This window comes from Gorilla gorilla, chromosome 2, assembly GCF_029281585.2.
Source record: "Gorilla gorilla gorilla isolate KB3781 chromosome 2, NHGRI_mGorGor1-v2.1_pri, whole genome shotgun sequence".
NCBI classification, from domain to species: domain Eukaryota; kingdom Metazoa; phylum Chordata; class Mammalia; order Primates; family Hominidae; genus Gorilla; species Gorilla gorilla.
This window is the reverse complement of record NC_086017.1, coordinates 162315126-162334285: the sequence shown is the minus strand read 5'-3', so window position 1 is coordinate 162334285 and position 19160 is coordinate 162315126. Positions and strand designations below refer to the sequence as shown.

Here is a 19160-nt window from a genome sequence, read left to right as displayed (position 1 = left end):
GTTCTCAGCCCTCAGACAGTGTCTCTCACCATGCTTTCCTTCTTCCAGGAGCAGTACCCCTACTGCTCCTTCCCCTTCGCAGGGTAATCACAGTACCCCATCCTCTCAGCTTTATTGTTATAGTCTGCATTTGGAGCTGTGAGAGGCAGTGAAAATTTCAGGCAATTCTTTGGACATAAGAAAAACAAAATTCACTCCATCAGGTACTCATTAGGTGCAATGTCCTGTAAAACATTTCAGATGCCAAAGGTCTAGACCAGCCCTGACCAAATAAAGTATATGTTTCTCTTATGATTAACCCCCCGCCCTTTTTTTTCGGTCTGGCTCTGTCACCCAGGCTAGAGTACAGTGGTGCAATCTCGGCTCACTGCAACCTCTGCCTCTTGGGTTCAAGCGATTCTCCTGCCTCAGCCTCCAAAGTAGTTGGGGTTACAGGTGGGTGCCACCTTGCCTGGCTAATTTTTATACTTTTAGTAGAGATGGGGTTTCACCATGTTGGCCAGACTGGTCTAGATCTCCTGACCTCAGGTGGTCCGCTCACCTCAGCCTCCCAAAGTGCTGGCATTACAAGCATGAGCCACCATGCCCAGCCAAAAACTCATTTTTAGAATAGGTTTTCTACAGTATTTATTGCTTATTCTAGTCATGGACTAAAGTCATAGGACTGATAGCAGACACAATAAAAATAAAAAATTGAAAGTCTTAATGTTACATGTAAATCTTTTCAGTTGCTTCTAACGAAAATTTAATATAAAATAACTTGTGGATTAAGTTATGGGTTTAATCAAGCTGAAGATCAATAATGATGATAGATTACCAAATTTACAGGTAGTAGCAATAAAGATAATTAACATGTACTGAGTGCCTACCCAATTTACAGTCAGACATTGCAATAAATGTGTTTCAGGAATTCTTTCTTTCAATCTTTACAACCTATAAGCTGGTTATATTATCCTCAGTTTACAAATAAGGAAACTGCAAGGCATAGAGATGGCAAATAACTTGTCCAAGGTCACTCAGCTAAGTAATGGAGCTCTTCCCACAACATAACTCTTGGAAATGAACCAAACAGGTAAAGCAAAACCTGTGTGTCAAAAGAACCTGGGTAGGTAACTCTGTCCTTCCCTCCAGCGTACACAATACACAATGGCCTTTTGTGTGAGCCCCCAGCACCTCTGGCTTCTCCTGACTCCACCCTCCTCAATGCTTACACAGCCTCAGAGTATTCTGCTCCCTTGAGCTGGAATATTTACTCCTATGTAACATGCACATTTCACAACACAGCTTTGTGGCTATTAGATTTCCAGCTATTGGCTTTAAATATACATTAGGAAGGCTCAGGTACCACCCTGGAGGTGCACCACTGAGAATAACCAAAAGGAAGTACTTCATTCCAAACACTACAAAGGAGGGTTCAGGTCTTCATGGGGCAGAAACAGGCAGCTTTTCATATTGGCACTTTCTTTTTTTTGTTGAGACAAAGTCTCATTCTGTTGCCCAGGCTGGAGTGTAGTGGCACAACCTCAGCTCACTGCAACCTCCACCTTCCAGGTTCAAGCCATTCTCGTGGCACTTTCTAACGAATAGTAAGAAGTTGAACAACGTAAGCGTGCCTCCCTAGCTTTAAATAACAGGTGAATGAGATACATAAGAACAAGAGGTAGGCTTGAGGGGAGGGAATAATTGAGCCCTGGCATATAAAGTTAAGGTCAAAGAAAAAATAACAAACTAGAGGCCCAGCCCTGGCATAAATTAAAACACGTAATCATGGCAATAATAGTATTAACAGTTTTAAATTTCCAACTACAGGTAGTAGCAGTAATTAAAAAATATTTATTGGCCAGGTGCAGTGGCTCATGCCTGTAATCCCAAAACTTTGGGAAGCCGAGCAGGAACAATGGCTTGAGGCCAGGAGTTCAAGATCAGCCTAGGCAATGTAGTGACACCCCATTTAAAATAAATAATAATAAAAAAAAAAGCCAGGCATGGTAGTGTACATCTGTAGTCCCAGCTACTCAGGAGGCTGAGATGGGAGGAGAGCTTGAGCCTAGAAGTTCAAGTCTACAGTGAGATATGATTGTAGGCGACAGCGAGACCCTGTCTCAAAAACAAAAATTATTGAGCAAGTACTGGAAATTTTACACACATCATCTCTAATCTTAATAAACTTGAAAGCAGGTATTGCTATTCCCATTTCAAAGATAAGAAAACTGAGGTTCAAAGAAGTTAAGATGGTCATGGACACAGAACTAGAAAACAGCACTAGGCTGTCCTAATTCCAAAGCCCCCATACATTCTGCTATACCATGCTGCTGCTCACATCACGGGTAAATCAAGATTACTTATAAAAGGAGGATCACCGTTACATGTAAGTCTCCTGAGTGGCTCACAAGGCCCAGGATCCCTGCTGCCCAGCACCACTCCGGCCAGCCATTGCCACCCTCTGTTCCAGCCCTGACTTCTGCCTCTCTAGGGACAAGCTAGACTTCTAATCTAATTGATACACAGAAAATAAAACCACAGGAGCGAATTACCAAAGACTTTATTCTGTCTCCAGATGCTCACATAATATCACCTAGAGCACAATCCCATTTATTCTGCCTCTAACACATGCTAGACTTACTGTCATTTTCACGGTTTTATTTTCAGCCCCTTCCACGGTGCCTGGTGTAGAGTAGGTTCAACTGTTTTTAAATCAAAGAGTAAAAGCAATACACTGTGTTACATTAAACCAAAGGAATAAACAAGGTAGATGGGGAGAAAGTTTACAGATGCACTTAATTAATATGATAAGTAACTGACTTAATTCCGCAGTTGACTAAGTGTGACACACTAGAAGCATTCCCATTCCTCATTTAATAAGTTCAGGCTGCTGGCCTCAACACTATCACTTAGCATCATTTTGAAAGTGTTAACCAACGAGAAGAGACACGAATAAATATCTGAAAGGATATGGCAATGTGTCACTACAGTTTGCATAAAAGGATTATGCCCCACCCCCACCCCCCACCAACCCAGATAATTAACTGGAAAACTTTATTAGAAGTAATAAAAGAATTGAGCACCATGACCAGAAAAAAATAAACAAGGAAAAAATGAAAACAATATTAAGCAGTAAAAGAAAAAAAATCCTGTAGAATATTATGCATAGAGCAATTTCATTTATGTCCTCCAACCTTTATAGTTAAGTGTTCATATATGTATATGAAAGTTTCCATATTTATATTTCCAAAAGATATTTGAAACGTATTTTTTCCCTAGGGAAGTAATCGACCTCTTGCCACAACTTAACTCTTGAAAGTGAACCAAATATGGACCAAAATTAACAGTGGTTACTGCTGGTATATATGTTTGTTATATAGTATGCCCTGTTCTAATGTTTTAATGACAATCCTATCATTTTACAGTTGAGCAAACTAAAGTCTAAAGGTTAAATAACTGTCAAATGTCTCAAAGCTACCAGGTCAAATCTGAGTCCAACTCAAGCTATCAGCCTCCACAGAGAGGGCTCTTATGCCAAAATACCTCCTGTCTGGGCAGGGGAGTGGGACAGGGGTCCACACTGTGGGCTGAACGAAACTTAATATCAAGAATGTACTCCTGTATTATATATATAACAATCACAAGAAGAAACTTCTACAATGACAGCAAACAAGAGAAAATGAATGGACACAAAATTCAAAAATCAATAAGGTCCTTCAAATAACAGCATTGTTTATCTGGTCTCATGAACTTGGGGCATATCTACAGTGGCAAAATAGTAAAAGTATTAATTATGTAGCAAATAATCATAATTAATGATGTTATCTTCATCTATAATAAAGGTATCTCAAATGTGAAGAAAGGTTTTCAACATCGGGGGATTTGCCACATTCTTCTTTCTCAGGGAAGAGCAGGCACAAATCTGAAAGATTAAGCCTAATTCCGTAATTCAGTAATTCAATGTATTCAGCAATTCAATAACCTAATAGTTGTAGAAGCTAACCACAGGTCTTCTATCCTTCAACAAATAAAGAAGGTAAAATAACTGACAACTACATCTGAGAGGCAGGCTTCCTTTAGAAATTAGGAGGTACATGGTGAGATCTTTTGCCAGTTTAAAATAAGAAATTTCTTAATATATTACCTAGGTTATATAATACCATAAAAAGGAGTGGGGGAAAAAATCAATGAGTTATTACTATCAGCAACAGCTAACTAAAAAGAGTTGAAACGTTTTTTAAAATTAAAAATAAAAGGACGTAAGATACTGAATAAAGCTCTTAACAACTCTTTAATCTTAGACTAAAAGGACATGTTTATAAATGAAATCAATCACTTTTAGTCAAGGTCAAACAAAATGGTCAAATTTGGAGGAAGATATTATTCATATTACAGCACCAATAAATAATATGGAATAATATGTAGTGTAGTTATATTAGCAAGTCATATAGTTTGCAAGCTGAGGCATACTGTGAGGAGCTGGATGAACTGCAAGTCACAGAAGTAAAAAAGTTGGTCTTAACTGCTAATAGAACATAACCTTGCTGTACCTGGTCACAGTCACCAATATAAGATAATAGGCCTAACACTGTTAACCATAAATTCACAAGATCTATTACATAAGCATAAATGGTATTCATTTTTTATAATCTTTATACATATAAACATTTCCAAGCCTGGCATGGTGGCCCAGACATGGTCACCTGTAATCCCAGCAACTCAGGAGGATCACTTGAGCCCAGGAGTTCAAGACCAGCCTGAGCAATATAGTGAGACCTTATCTTTAATTAGCCGGGTGTGTGGCGTGTGCCTGCAGTCCCAGCTACTCGGCTGGGGATCACACGAGCCCAGGAGTTCAAGGCTGCAATGAGCTGTGATCGCACCACCGCACTCCAGCCTGGGCAACAGAGCAAGACCCTGTCTCTTACAAGAAAAATTAAAATAAAAAAAATTAAAAATATATTTTGCATATATACATTTCCAAAAGATATTTGAGGTGGCTGATTTCTGACTGAGAAAGGGACAAGTTTTCCTAACTTCACATCCTTAAAAATCAATGTTGATAGTCTTTAGGTCTTGTGGCATCAGATAAACCAAACACGTACCATGGAAGCAAAAGCAACTTCCTTTTTGTAAAGCAGTAGTTAAAAACAGAAGAGATCTAATTCTGCGAGGAAACAAGACAGATAAGACAATCCTCTCTGAGTATTTAAATCAACTAATTTTTTACTTAGGTTTGTCCTTTATTTGCACTTTAACAAAAAATGATTCTTTTAATCCTCAGTCAATGTTTAAGTAATACAAATGAAAAAAATAGAGGAGTTGTGAGAAATACGTAATTGCATAACAGAAAGTCATACAGGAACTGATCCATAATTTCAAAGTAAAATCTCTCCAAAAGTCCTTAACAAGTACATGTCTCTCATATTTAAAATACAGACTGAGCATCCCTATCTGAAAATACAAAATCTGAAATGCTCCAAAATCCAAAATGTTTTGAAGACCAACCTGATGCGCAAAGGAAATGCTCACTGGAGTATTTCACATTTCAGATTTTCAAATTGGGGTGCTCAACTGGTAAGTATATAATGCAAATATTCCAAAATCTGAAAAAAGTCTAAACTCCTAAACACTTCTGCTCTCAAATACTTCACGTAAGGGATATTCAAGCTATAATTAAAATATTATGCGTAATTTCCAAAATTCATCACTGTAGAAAAAACTTTACTGCTTGCCTTTTATGAAGATCAAAGTAACATACAGATAAGAAGGAATTACAAATTTCTAGAAGATGGTGCTTTGTTCTACTCACTTGACAACCAAAAGCTGTCCAGTCAAGAACATAACAACTGGCATTTACTAAGTGCTTATCATGTACTACTACACAAAGTGGATTCTATTAGTAAGGCCATTGTACAGACAAACAGACTGACACTAAGGGAGATCTGAAGCCACTCAAATACTTGGGAGCAAAATGAAGATTGAAAATCAGGTCTGAACTGGCCTAAAGTCTATGGTATCCTACCAAGGCCAGCGTGCTCAACTTGAGGATTTGAACTTTCTAATTAAAATATTGTTTACTATGTTAAAATTGTCAAGCAAGCTTTTAAAAATTAATAGATTATTCCATCACATAAATGTACCAATATTCATATTTGGAAATTGTTCGTGAAAATTGTTCATGGCAATTACAAAGGTGTCTTCCTCTTTTTTCCAAAATTACATCTGAAACTTGTTACTTCAGCTATATTGTTCACTGAAATAAAATCATTTTTTAAATAAACAGTACAAGAAATAGAACGTACTAGTTAAGAGTACCATTTGGATTGTACTGTTAATTGGAACTATTTAGGATTCCAATTCCTTTCTTCCACCAATGAGTTGGGTATCAGCCTCAACAATTTCTCATCCTCTCTAGCATTGGTTGCCTTGTCAAAAAAGTAAAAGATTTTTAAAAAAGAGAAAGTAAGAAAAAGAATAACATGCATCTCACAGGCCAGGAAAAAACTAAATAAGATGACATAACACTAAAACAGAGCTCGTTGTCTAAAAAGAACACACCCAAAAAAGTTAAAAAAAAAAAAAAAAAGTCGCATAATACTCAAAAACAAATCAAGAGGCCCACTCCAATCTAAACAATGTGTGACAGGCCCTTCTCAGTGACAGCAAGTCTAAATATCCGGACGCACAATTTTGTTTTCCCAACTATGTTACTAGAAACCAAACTTTTACTAACACATTATTTCAAAAAATAAGAAAATACTAGTTGTAAAAGAGTAGCAACGCTTCCTTTGGGTGTCCAGTAGGAAATGTGTTAGCTTCTGAAGCACAATACACTTCTGGCTGGGCTGTGATCAGCAGCAACAACATAAATTCAGCACACCTGGATCTCAACAGAAAGCCATCCATGCACATTTTCCTTGCTTGCTTGACTTTTGCCTTATTTGACTTTCTGCAGTCTTGGTTTTAGAAACTGACTTTTTTCCTTAAACAACAACAAAACCTAAGCATTTAAATGAACATGATTTCCTTTACAACATGGTCCTGCAGCTACCCCATCCTGAGTGGGTCAATGCCATCCAACTGCCTCCCTACAGAGAGTAAAGACTTCATGAAAACCAGCAAATGTAAAAAGCCCGACAGATCCTGGCTGTGCCTTATGATTAGTAGACTGCGTGATGGGTATCTGTGTGTGCCCACAGTAGCCCCAAGGGGCCCACTATGAGTCTCTGATCATATTCCTTCCAATTCTGCAGTTTTTAACTAACTCTATATACATCAGTCAGTAATAATAGCAGCTAGTGTTTATTAAGTACCCATTTACATGCTGGGAACTATAAATATTTGAATGGTTTATCACTCAAATATTTCATGTCATTTTCACATCGTCAGGAAATAGCATGCCCGTTTTACAAAATGAGGAAACTGAGACTCATCAAAAATACGTGAATTGTCCAATGTCCCTAAAGAAATACACTAAACTGCTGATTTCACAGCAGAGAGCTCCCCTGTCAGCCACACCCCTACCTCTACCTGCACGTACTCTCTCCCACATCTGAATCTAAGCATTCGTCTAGGACTGACATATACAGATTCTATGACTGTATTCATCTCTACCTTTCCAAGCCAAATCTTATAGGGGTGCTTCCCCTTCCAGTTCACTGCCCGAGTAGCTTTTTAATGAGGTCTAAAAAATGAATTCAATAAATGCTACTGAGCATCTCCTGGGCCCCATGCATGGTACTTGGGGCTGATAATGTGCATAAGGTGAGGAGAAGAAGAAACATAGGCCCCAGGGAAACGCTTGCAGGAAGACAAATGTGGAACAAGCACAGCACTGACAGAAAGCGAGCTTTTGTCCTCTGGATCGTGGTGGTGAAGCCAAGTTCGCCAGCTGCACTGATACAAACCTGGCTGGGCCTGGGACACTCTGTGCCACAGGTGAGGAAAGCACACTTTCTAAACTTAGGGCCTTTGCCATTCAAAACATCACTATGAACTCATCACAACCTTTCAAAGAATTCTGCATGAATAGTCTAAGCATAAAACAAATCCAAACAATAAATATGTAAGTTTCCCCGTCTGGGGTGCGTGGTTTTAGCAGCAGGGAAGGAGGAAACACACATGCTGCTGCAGGAACACTCTGTCCAGTGCAGCCGGTTCCATCTTTTCATTACTCAGGATAAAGCTGGTTTCCTGGGACCCCCAAAGAGAGAAGTGAAAAGGCAACTCTTCCTGCCACCTTTAGCCTGTCCCTTCTATCCATGTCCTTGAGGCACCCCAAAGATGCAGCTGCCTCCGTGCTCACACTCATCCCAAACAGAGAGACGCCAAGAGGAAGGAAGTGGTCTGAGGCCTCTGAAAAGCAAAGAGAGCAACTCCTCCTCCAGCTGCTCAGAGGTGAGGTCACAAGTGACAGGCTCAGTGAGCATGTGGAAACCAGGGGTCCCACTGTCCACATAACGACTCCTTTGTGTGGATGTCAGGATTTGCCACCTCCATCACCCAGACTAGAAATGGCTCTGAAACACTAAACAAGCAAATAAGTGAGTACATGTTGTAGAAGACATGTACCAGGAATTGAAAAGTGACAAGCATCTGAGTGAATATGGCCAGCAGACACATTGCCTGGCTGCACAGTATTTTAAGATCAGGAAAGTTTACATGCAGATCTTGACATCCAGCTTCTCTTGAAATGTTGGATGATCAGGGAACAGTGGATCCCAAGCAGAATTTAAGAATTTGAGAGGCTTCCCTCTTCAGACAGGGTCTGCCCACTTCCCAGACACCTCAACCCCCACCACCTCCAGGCTGCCTTATACATAGCATCCCCTGACTCATTCCCACTACCTGCCTGGCCACTGTGGGACATGAGCCCTGACCTCAGTATTACCATCTTTATATCTCACACTACTCTGAATGGAAAACTAAGCAGCACAGATCTAGAATAAGGAAACACTCAGGTTTTTGAGATTTTTATTTTCACCTCCCTTGCCATTATACACAAGAGCCCAGACACAGAAACAGTGGCCAAGGAAATGGGCGGGTAAAGGGCAACAGGGAGCGAGAGTAAAGAAATACCGCATTCCAGGCCAGGTGCAGTGGCTCACACCTATAATTCTAGCACTTTGGGAGGCTGAGGTGGGTGGATCACGAGGTCAAGAGTTCAAGAACAGCCTGGCCAACATGGTGAAACCCCATCTCTACTAAAAATAGAAAAATTAGCCGGGCATGGTGGCAGGCGCCTATTAATCCCAGCTACTCGGGAGGCTGAGGCAGAGAATGGCTTGAACTCAGGAGGCAGAGGTTACAGTGAGCCAAGATCACACCACTGCACTCCAGCCTAGGTGACAGAGCAAGACTCCATCTCAAAAAAAAAAGAAAAAGAAAAAAAGAAATAGTGCATTCCATGTGGAATCAGTGAAGGCACACCACACAGCCTGGCACACCCCAATGTGGGCACAGAATCAGCTCCTACTCCCACTCTCATGACCACAGTCCAACCACAAGGCAGGGCCCAGGCCTCGAATGCCTTCATCCCATGCACTGCAGTTTTCAACAGGCTTTCACCAATACTGAAACTGATTACACACACAAACTTCTCCCATTTGGACAGAAGTTCTCCCCTCCCTACAACGAAGTAGAGAGGACTGCATTTCCCTGTTGCAGTTCCAGAGAAAAGGGAATTAAGGAATCGAGGAGGGTGAAATTCAGGTTTTCCCAACAGATGTGAAGAAGCAGGCTATGCAACCTGGGGCCTGGGCCTACCTAGACACGACTTCTAGTAACAGCAAACCTCCAACCTATTGCAACTACAGAAGTTGATCATGTTTTATCTATCATGTTATCTAAATCCTGAATGAATTATGAAAACAAAAAAGGGGAAGTATATTTTAAAGAAGTGAGACCAATTTCTGAATCCTAACCACACGTAACTCCTTATCAGAGAACAGCATCATCACATTAGTTCTTCCAGTATAATACTAATAATTGCTATATTATTATTGTTAACAATTTTTAAAACATATTTGTATAGTGCCTTATAATTCTCAAAGTGTTCATGTTTCCTCAGAGAAAAAAAGGGCAAGTACTCTATGCCTACTTAACCAGGAAGGGCACTATTGCACAAAGCCTTGAGTAACTTACTCAAGATCACCAGCTGATCAGTTAACATGATGCTGCAGCACATGCATGAATTCCAGAAATACGCAAAGTGACTCTGTAGTCAAGAAAACAGGGCTGGGCACGGTGGCTCATGCCTGTAATCCTAGCACTTTAGGAGGCCAAGGCGGGTGGATCACTTGAGGCCAAGAGTTAGAGACCAGCCTGGCCAACATGGTGAAACCCCATCTCTACTAAAAATATAAAAATATTAACCGGGCGTGACGGCAGGGCACCTGTAATTCCAGCTACTTGGAAGGCTGAGGCAGGAGACTTGCTTGAACCCAGGAAGTGGAGGTTGCAGTGAGCCAAGATCACGCCACTGCACTCCAGCCTGGGAGACAGAGACTCCGTCTCAAAAAAAAAAACCAAAAAAAAAAAACAAAGAAAAAGAAAACAGTAACCCCTGTTAAGGAGTAAATAGAGAGATAAAACTTGATTACATATACATATATACCTTGATGCATATACCATACATACAGATACCAACGACATATTTTAAAAATTAATTTAGTCCAGGCACACTGGCTCACAAAAGTGCTGTAATCCCAGCACTTTGAGAGTCCAAGGCAGATGGATCACTTGAGGCAAGGAGTTTGAGACCAGCCTGACTACAAATAGAAAAATTAGCTGGACACAGTAGTATGTACCTATAATCCCAGCTACTGGGGAGGGTGAGGCATGAAAATTGTTTGAACCTGAGAGGCAGAGGTTGCAGGGAGCCAAGACAGTACCACTGCACTCTAGCCTGGGCAACAGACTGAGACTGTCTTGGAAAAATACTAATAATAATTTAATGTTAAGTATTACAGAAGGATCCATCTATTTTGTTATCCTTTTTGCCAGACTATTAAGAAAAGGTGACCAATCTGAATTATGGGTTGAAAACGTAGTTTTCATCAAGTCTTTCTGAAGTTGAGTCAACATTCAAAATAATTACTGCTAAATGGGGCAACACTGATGGCCCTTCCAGAAATGTGCGTGCCTAGAGCCTCCAGGACTCTCAGTCCTGAGCACATGTCGCCCTCTGGTGGCACACACCTCCCTGAATCCTGGGAGAAGTCACTCAGGTAGGGGAAGCTTCCGGCAGTGATCTCCAAACATTTCCCACACACCCTCTCAGCTCAAAGAGTTTTTTTAGTAAAAACTTTCAACACACACTTATTTATAACTTCTATACCTATACGATCATAATAATTACACTCATTTCCAGAGAAAAAGGAGGCTTTTGAAAATTATAATCTGAACAGATGTTCTAATAACCTTCTTGCACCCTAATGGCTCATTGCAAGCACCCACTCCGGAGATATCTGTGATTTACAAAGAACCTCACAGTGTGATTTCATTCAGAAGGATTGCAACATAATTTCTGCCCTTGAATTTTTTTGAAAAAACACTCTTATTTTTTTCTTGAGAGTGCTGTAACTTAAGTGTCTGCGGGTGAATGGGGCAATAATCCTGAAGTTAGCCAGTGCATACACTCTGAAGGTATAGTCAGGCTAACCACAAAACTAAGGTGGTTGTGATAATCTTGGTAAAACCCTCACCAGGAAACAATGTAGCTTTTACTCAATACTTAGTGCAAGAAGCTAAACAATCCAAGATCCCCCTGAATTTTGGGTATCCCTACTTTCCTTCCAGATAACTCACCTATATGTATTAAAAATCTTAGTATTCATGAAGTCTTTTATCTAAGAAAGTCTTTACTAAAAATACACTTTAAGGTTTCCACCCAAAAAGAGCACGTAGCACTCTAACTTGCCTCAGTAAGCAGAGGATTATATCAGCATGCTCCACTGAAGTAGGGAGGCATTGCTACTGAGACTCACGATGAATTTAAAAAGCACACTCAATCGGTCCCTTGCTCTCAACGTTCTGAATGATCCTAGCTGGCACCATTAGTCTTGAACCATATCTTTGAGAAGCAGGGTGATCAATCAAAAATTATTCCAAGAAGAAGAATAATCTGGAATATGTATCAGGCTCACATAAAGGTAAGAGAAGGAAAGGTTTTTGATGGTGGTTGTGGTTGCTGTTTCATCTTTTCTTTCCACATATGCATTCCCAAAAGCTAGTTGAAATATCAAAGATGCTTGCCATCAGCTAACTGAGGTATTGAAGGTGTCTTAAAACTTACCTCTGCAGTCCTAGTGCCTAGCACAGGCTGGATATTATCATCGGCAGTTTTCATTGTGAAAAGAAGACAAACTTTTTATTTCTCCCCAAATAAGGTTGAGGAAAAAAACAACTGAATATCCTAGTTTTGGGGCAATTCATTCATGAAACAATCTATTGCTAGATATGTGTAAGATAAAAATTGTCTGTGATTATTAATTTTAGATATTAACTTGGCTAAGCTATTGTATTCAGTTGTTCGGTCAAACACCAGTCTAGTTGTTGCTAAAAAGATTTTTTTAAGATGTGATTAAGATTTAAATCAACAGACTTTGAGTAAAGCAGACTATGTTCTATAATGTGTGTGAGCCTAATCTAGCCCATAGAAAGTCTTAAAAGACTAAGGTCCCGGCCGGGTGCGGTGGCTCAGGCCTGTAATCCCAGCACTTCGGGAGGCTGAGGCAGGCGAATCAGGTCAGGATTCAAGATCAGCATGGCCAACATGGTGAAACCCCATCTCTACTAAAAATACAAAAAATTAGCCGGACATAGTGGCGGGTGCCTGTAATCCCAGCTACTCAGGAGGCTGAGGCAGGAGAATCACTTGAACCCAGGAGGCAGAGGTTGCAGTGAGCCGAGATTGCGCCACTGCACTCCAGCCCAGGTGACAGTGTGAGACTCTGTCTTAAAAAAAAAAAAAAAAGACTGAGGTCCCCAGAGGAAGAAAGAATTCTGCCTCCAGACTGCCTTCGGACTCAAGACCGCCACATCAGTTCTTCCTTGAGTCTCCAGCCTGCCCTGAATATCTCAAATTTGCCAGCCCCATAATCATGTGAGCCAATTCCTTAAAATAAATACCCCTCTCTTTTCTCCCCACCTTTCTCTCTCTAGGTAGGTATAAACATATATGTACACATACATATATATATACATACACATAACACACACTTCTTTTCCATTGGTTCTATTTCTCTGTAGAACCCTAACACATTGTCTAAGGATTTTTGAAAGATCATGACCACGGGTATTCATGCACTGCCCTCTGCTGTGCTAAATGTTAACATACATTCCCCCAAGTTAAAGCCAACCCACCATATTAAGTCCAATCACTAAATGAAGGATATTCTTCTAAAACTAAAATTGGAAAGTGATGGGAAAAGGGCCAAGAAAAATCTTGCCAGTCAATATATCAATATTCCTAGGTAGATAAGCCCCACTGACATTTCATTTTAATAATGGTGGGTAATCTTAGTGCAAGAATAGAATGATTTCAAGTGTGTATGTCTTCATAAGATACTACACTTCATAGAAAAGGTTTCACCAGAGTTTCCTGAATGAGAAAGAAGAAAAAAACACTATGAAAATAAAAGGTGAAAAGAATTTTAAAAAAATTAACTACCTCTTGGTTATCTTTGTTTTGGTTTGCCCAGAAAATCTTATGATAAAGTGTCTCCATGGAATTGCTGGAATCAGTTCGGTCAAAACAGTGACGATCCAAAACTTCCAATGTGTGCAAAACCCGACTAATAGTCACCCCTATAGGCAGAAATTAAACAAGTGGTTAATGAGGCCAAAAATAACACAGTTATAACACAGTACAAAATCACCATTCTATGTGAGGCAAAAGAAATTTTTTTTAATTATCATTCTTGGCATATGTTATCAAACAATCATCAACAAAACCAAACTTGACATTCTAGACAGCCAGGATCTAAAAGGCATAAACTGAAGACTGTCCTCAAAATTCACCAAGTGGCTCTGTCAAAAAGCTGCCTTATTCATGTGGAATGGTTTATAAGAAGCAAAAACACAGCATAAAGTCCAACATTCAAAAGCACTCGTTCCTCTGTGGCATTCTGTACCTGCTGTGGATTCTTGGCACTTGTCAAATGACCACCGAACTTCCACTGCACGGCCTCTTTGTTTTATCTGTTGTTCTACTTCATAAATCCTTGCCCGAACCTGAAAGATAATTGCTTCTAATTAACTTGTGCTTGGAATGCCACAGTGCATGTCTAAATCATGTCAGGTTTTTCCACGTGAGTAAAGTATCCTATAGTGAACTACAATCTTGACTGCATTGTAAGAAATGCAGCCTGTGGCCCAATAAGTGAATTTTTAAAATTTACAAAGGGAAATTCAATGTCAGTTTTCAATAATAAATGTTCACAAAATTAAATGCTTGCAAAATTTGTTTTACGAGTGAAATTTCTTTTTTAGGACACCACGTGGAAAGGTGAACGTTCTAAAATAATCTCTTTGAGCCATTCTTCCATGTGTGAAAGCAACTTGCAATGTTCTATTAAGAAAACTGCTTGGTAAAAGACAAGGATCTTATTCTTTTTTTTTTTTATGGACGAATATGATTTTATTTTATTTTTATTACACTTTAAGTTTTAGGGTACACGTGCACAACGTGCAGGTTTGTTACATATGTATACATGCGCCATGTTGGTGTGCTGCACCCATTAACTCATCGTTTAACATTAGGTATATCTCCTAATGCCATCCCTACCCCCTCCCCCCACCCCACAACAGGCCCCGGTGTGTGATGTTCCCCTTCCTGTGTCCATGTGTTCTCATTGTTCCACTCCCACCTATGAGTGAGAACATGCGGTGTTTGGTTTTTTTTTGTCCTTGCGATAGTTTGCTGAGAATGATGGTTTCCAGCTTCATCCATGTCCCTACAAAGGACATGAACTCATCATTTTTTATGGTTGCATAGTATTCCATGGTGTATATGTGCCACATTTTCTTAATCCAGTCAATCATTGTTGGACATTTGGGTTGGTTCCAAGTCTTTGCTATTGCGAATAGTGCCGCAATAAACATACGTGTGCATGTGTCTTTATAGCAGCATGATTTATAATCCTTTGGGTATATACCCAGTAATGGGATGGCTGGGTCAAATGGTATTTCTAGTTCTAGATCCCAAGACAGGGATCTTATTCTAAATATTAATCACAATCCTATGGTTCAAGTCACATAAGGCTTTGAAACAAATAACCCAGTACCAATAAGAACATATAATAATTACTAAATATCAAAACTACTACAGGAGTCATGGTCATGTATTAGAACCACCACCATAATTACAGTCTGGGTGGCAGAACTCTCAGCAAGAACTGTTCAGCAAGACAGTGAAAAGAAAGGGAGCAACTTCGAGAATTTCAGTGGTTCTGAAGAGGCTAAACAATTCTCTAAGGTCACCCAGAGTGTTAGCAGGCAAAACTGGGATAGCACCCAAGCATCTAGATACTAAAACCTGTGCTTGACCCACTGTGTCCTGATGCCTGTCAAGAATGAAAACAGCCATCAAATCACTGAAACATAAAGTCTACCTGCTGATTGAAAGCCGTGTTCCCACCCGGCATGGGGAGGCTGGAAGGGGCCACCTGCAGCAGATCCAGGGGTGAGCCTGGGTTTGCGCTCTTATTTTCATTTGTGGAATAATTCCACACCAAGGCACTTGGGCAACAGAGAGTGACAGTCTGGAAATGAAACAGATAAAGTTGGATGTTCAGAGGAAGGAGAAAAGCATAACAATAGCTAAACAGTAAAAATGACACCCTGTCATCACTGTATTATTGTCTCCTACTAGTAAGTTTAAAATACGAGAGTGTCTTACCCCATTTCTCAACTTCGCAATTGAGAAGACAAAACTAAAAATTATTAAGTTGAAAGGCAGGAAGTACAGCTGTTGAGAAATTAAGGAATAATTCATAAGCTAATACTCCAACAGGAACCTGAAGGAACTTAATAAAAATGCAGTAATCATCACTTAAAAATCGTCACTTAAACCAATTTTTCATGCAATTGAAAACATGAGATGAACTTAGAATATGTAATTTCTAAGGTTGTAAAAGCTAAAAAAAAGGTATTTAAAAACAAAAACAAAATCAAATAATCATGTAATAGTAGCTTCATAAATGGTGGGCAGGCAGTAACCCTGGACAAGGGGTTGTCAAACTTTTTCTATAAGAAGCCTGATAGTAAATGTTTTAAGCTTTGCAGGCTACCTACAGCTTTTGTCACACATTCTTCATTTTTGTTTTAATAATGCATTAAAAACATAAAACCTATTTTTACCTTGTGGGCCAAAATTGATCCACAGCCTGTAGATCTACCTCGCCCTAGACACTTGCAGACACTCTTCACTCAACCAGAAGTACTTTGTATGACCATCTTGTTTATGTGTCACAATAACCCCATGAGTAGTGTTATCCCCCACCTTCACCAAAGAGGACTATGAGCCGCGTAGATTAGTAACCAACCCAAGTTTGATTTTATTAATAGCACACATGCTCAGAACCACTATGTTATCCTGCTGCCTCCTAAACACAGATTAAACATTATAGCTCACATTTAATTAAGCTAATTACACTTAGTCTATGCTGAACACTATCTTGGAAGCTTTCCGTCATCATAACCTTAACCCTATGAGGTAATGAAGTAAGAACTATCATTACTCCCCAATCAGACACGGGGAAACAGAGGCTCAAGGTCACAGTTACTAAGTGGCAGAGTGAGGTTTAAAATCAGGTCTGTAACAGCTTTAAAGTGTATATCTAAGCCATTATGCTCTTGTGCCATTCAACAGCAAATTTTTTTTCAAAAATATGAAATTAAGTACAAAAACTGGCCAGGCACAGTGGCTTGCACATATAATCCCAGCGCTCTGGGAAGCCAAGGCAGAAGGATCACTTGAGCCCAGGAGCTTGAAACCAGCCTAGGCAACACAGTGAAACCCCATCTCTAAGAAAAATTTAAAAATTAGCTGGGTGTGGTGATGCACATCTGTAGTCCTAGCTACTAAGGAGGCTGAGGGGGGAGGATCACTTACTTGAGGCAGGAGGATCACTTGAGCCCAGGAGCTCCAGGCAGCAGTGAGTGAAGATTAGGCCACACTGCCCTCCAGCATGGGCAACAGAGCAAAACCCTGTCTCAATCAATTCATCAATCAATTTAAAAAAAAATAAAAATAAAAAAAAATAAACTCTGAGGTCTAGGAGACATCTTTGTGGAAACCAGATAGTAGATACAAAGAATGTCAAGTCCCTGAAACCCACCAATCCATCTCTTTCCACTGGGCTACATCCCTACTGCCTTCCTCATGCCTGTAACAATGTGGAGTTCTCAACTCCTCCTGACAGAGCCCTTCCTTGTGTCCTTGATTCCAAAGCCCTCTAATACCCAGGGCACTGATCTATCAAACACTGCTCCTTCTCCTATTTGCTCTTAGCCCAAAAATACATTCAAATCTGCCCATCAAAATATACATATATTTTTTTAACTCTCCACTCAGCTGCCATCTTTATCCATTATCCATTCTCTTCTCTTCCCTTCATAAACACATTTCTCAAAACAACAATTAGTGCTATTTCTCCTTATTCTCCATCACTCCTCGACATTCCTTAATTTGGCTCCTTATCCACCATTCAATTAAATAGCTCTTTAAAAGATCACCAATGAACACTATATTGTCAAAGACAACTTCAGCCATCTTCTTGCCAGATGTCTCCAATACTCTACACATTGCCCACTACTAATTCCTTTTTGAAACTTTCTGCAGACCCCAGTTTAGCATAGTGGTTGAGTGTGGACTCTGGATCCTGATTGCTTTGGTTTGGATTCCAGCTTTGCCACTTTCTTGCTCTGTAATCTATGCATTATTGATGTTATAAGAATAATAATGGTTCCCATCTCATAGGCTAGTTCCAAGAACTAAATGACTTAATAACATACGTTGCAACTTAGAACAATGCCTAGACCATAATAAATGCTATCCATACACTAATATAATTATGACAATATTACTGTTATTCTCATCATCTTTGGGCAACAATACTCTCCCCCTGTTCTCTCTCCAGTCTGGCCAACCTTCCCGGTCTCCTCCATGGACTTCCCCTCTGCCCGACTCTTAAGCACTCCTGTCCTTCAGGTTCACGGATTCTCTCTCACTACAAAATTCTTCAGGCAACCTCACTCCCTCTCTTGGGTTTCTGAACAGCCAAAGTTCTTGAAGGATTCGAATCCACACAAGTAGCCAACTGTCTGCCCAAATCTGCAGAATTGGACATGTAACAACTCTTGAACATATCCATTTGGAGGTTCTAAATAAAGGACAAACAGTCCAAAATAGTCCAAAGCTGAACTCCCTGAAATGCCTCCAAACTGATTTGCCTTGCAAGCCGCCTTCTTTCCTACCTCCCCACTCCCACCAATCTTCCCTCTACTGTGGCCGATCAATCTAACAACAATTACACAACTACCTGTGTCACTTTGCTGCATAAAACCCTCTGATGACATCTCAATTATAAGGCCCACAGGGCGTCTTCTATGCCCTGACCCCCAACAGAGTTTATAATGTACGTCCCACTAACACCCACCTACACAAAAGATAACTGACCAGCCTCTGGGCCTCTTCCCATAGTGTTTCCCCTGCTAGGAAACTTTTACTACTTCTTTTTACTTGATCTTTCTCAACTCATTCGAAGAACTAAAAGATTTCTTTCACAAAGCCTCCGTGAGTTTTAGGCTGGGCTAGTTTTAGGCTTGGCCCCCTGTGTATCTCCCCAACAGCCCTTGTCATATTATTTGGAAACTGTCCATTTATGACCCAGTTTTCCTGAAAAGACAGTAAACTCTGAGAGTGGAGACCATGTCTTGAGGGTCAACTGTTTCAAAGCTCCTTAGTATACAGCAGAACACATTAAGAGCTCAAGAAATACGAACTGAACACTAAGCTGTGAGCTCCTCTAGGGCAGGACTGTATCTCATTCCTGATATTCCTGGTAGTATCAGCCCAGCAACCAGCATGTTACTGGATGTTCAAGGACTACACAAGCAACAATGCTTGGAAGACGAACGGAGCCCGATACGATTTGGACTTTAAACACAGA

The 19160-nt window shown here is 40.1% G+C and overlaps 1 protein-coding gene across 7 annotated transcripts in view; it reads right to left on the bottom strand.

Annotated features, from left to right (window-relative positions):
* MED12L (mediator complex subunit 12L) overlaps positions 1 to 19160 on the bottom strand; it is a 348784-nt gene that overhangs the window by 254998 nt on the left and 74626 nt on the right. For all 7 annotated transcript variants that reach the window (XM_055382979.2, XM_019023183.4, XM_055382977.2 and 4 more), the window contains 3 exons: positions 15600 to 15749; positions 14121 to 14220; positions 13658 to 13794 (listed from right to left, as the gene is read on the bottom strand). In XM_055382979.2, coding sequence (XP_055238954.2) covers positions 13658 to 13794; positions 14121 to 14220; positions 15600 to 15749 — 387 coding nt within the window. The remainder of the gene's footprint in view (positions 1 to 13657; positions 13795 to 14120; positions 14221 to 15599; positions 15750 to 19160) is intronic.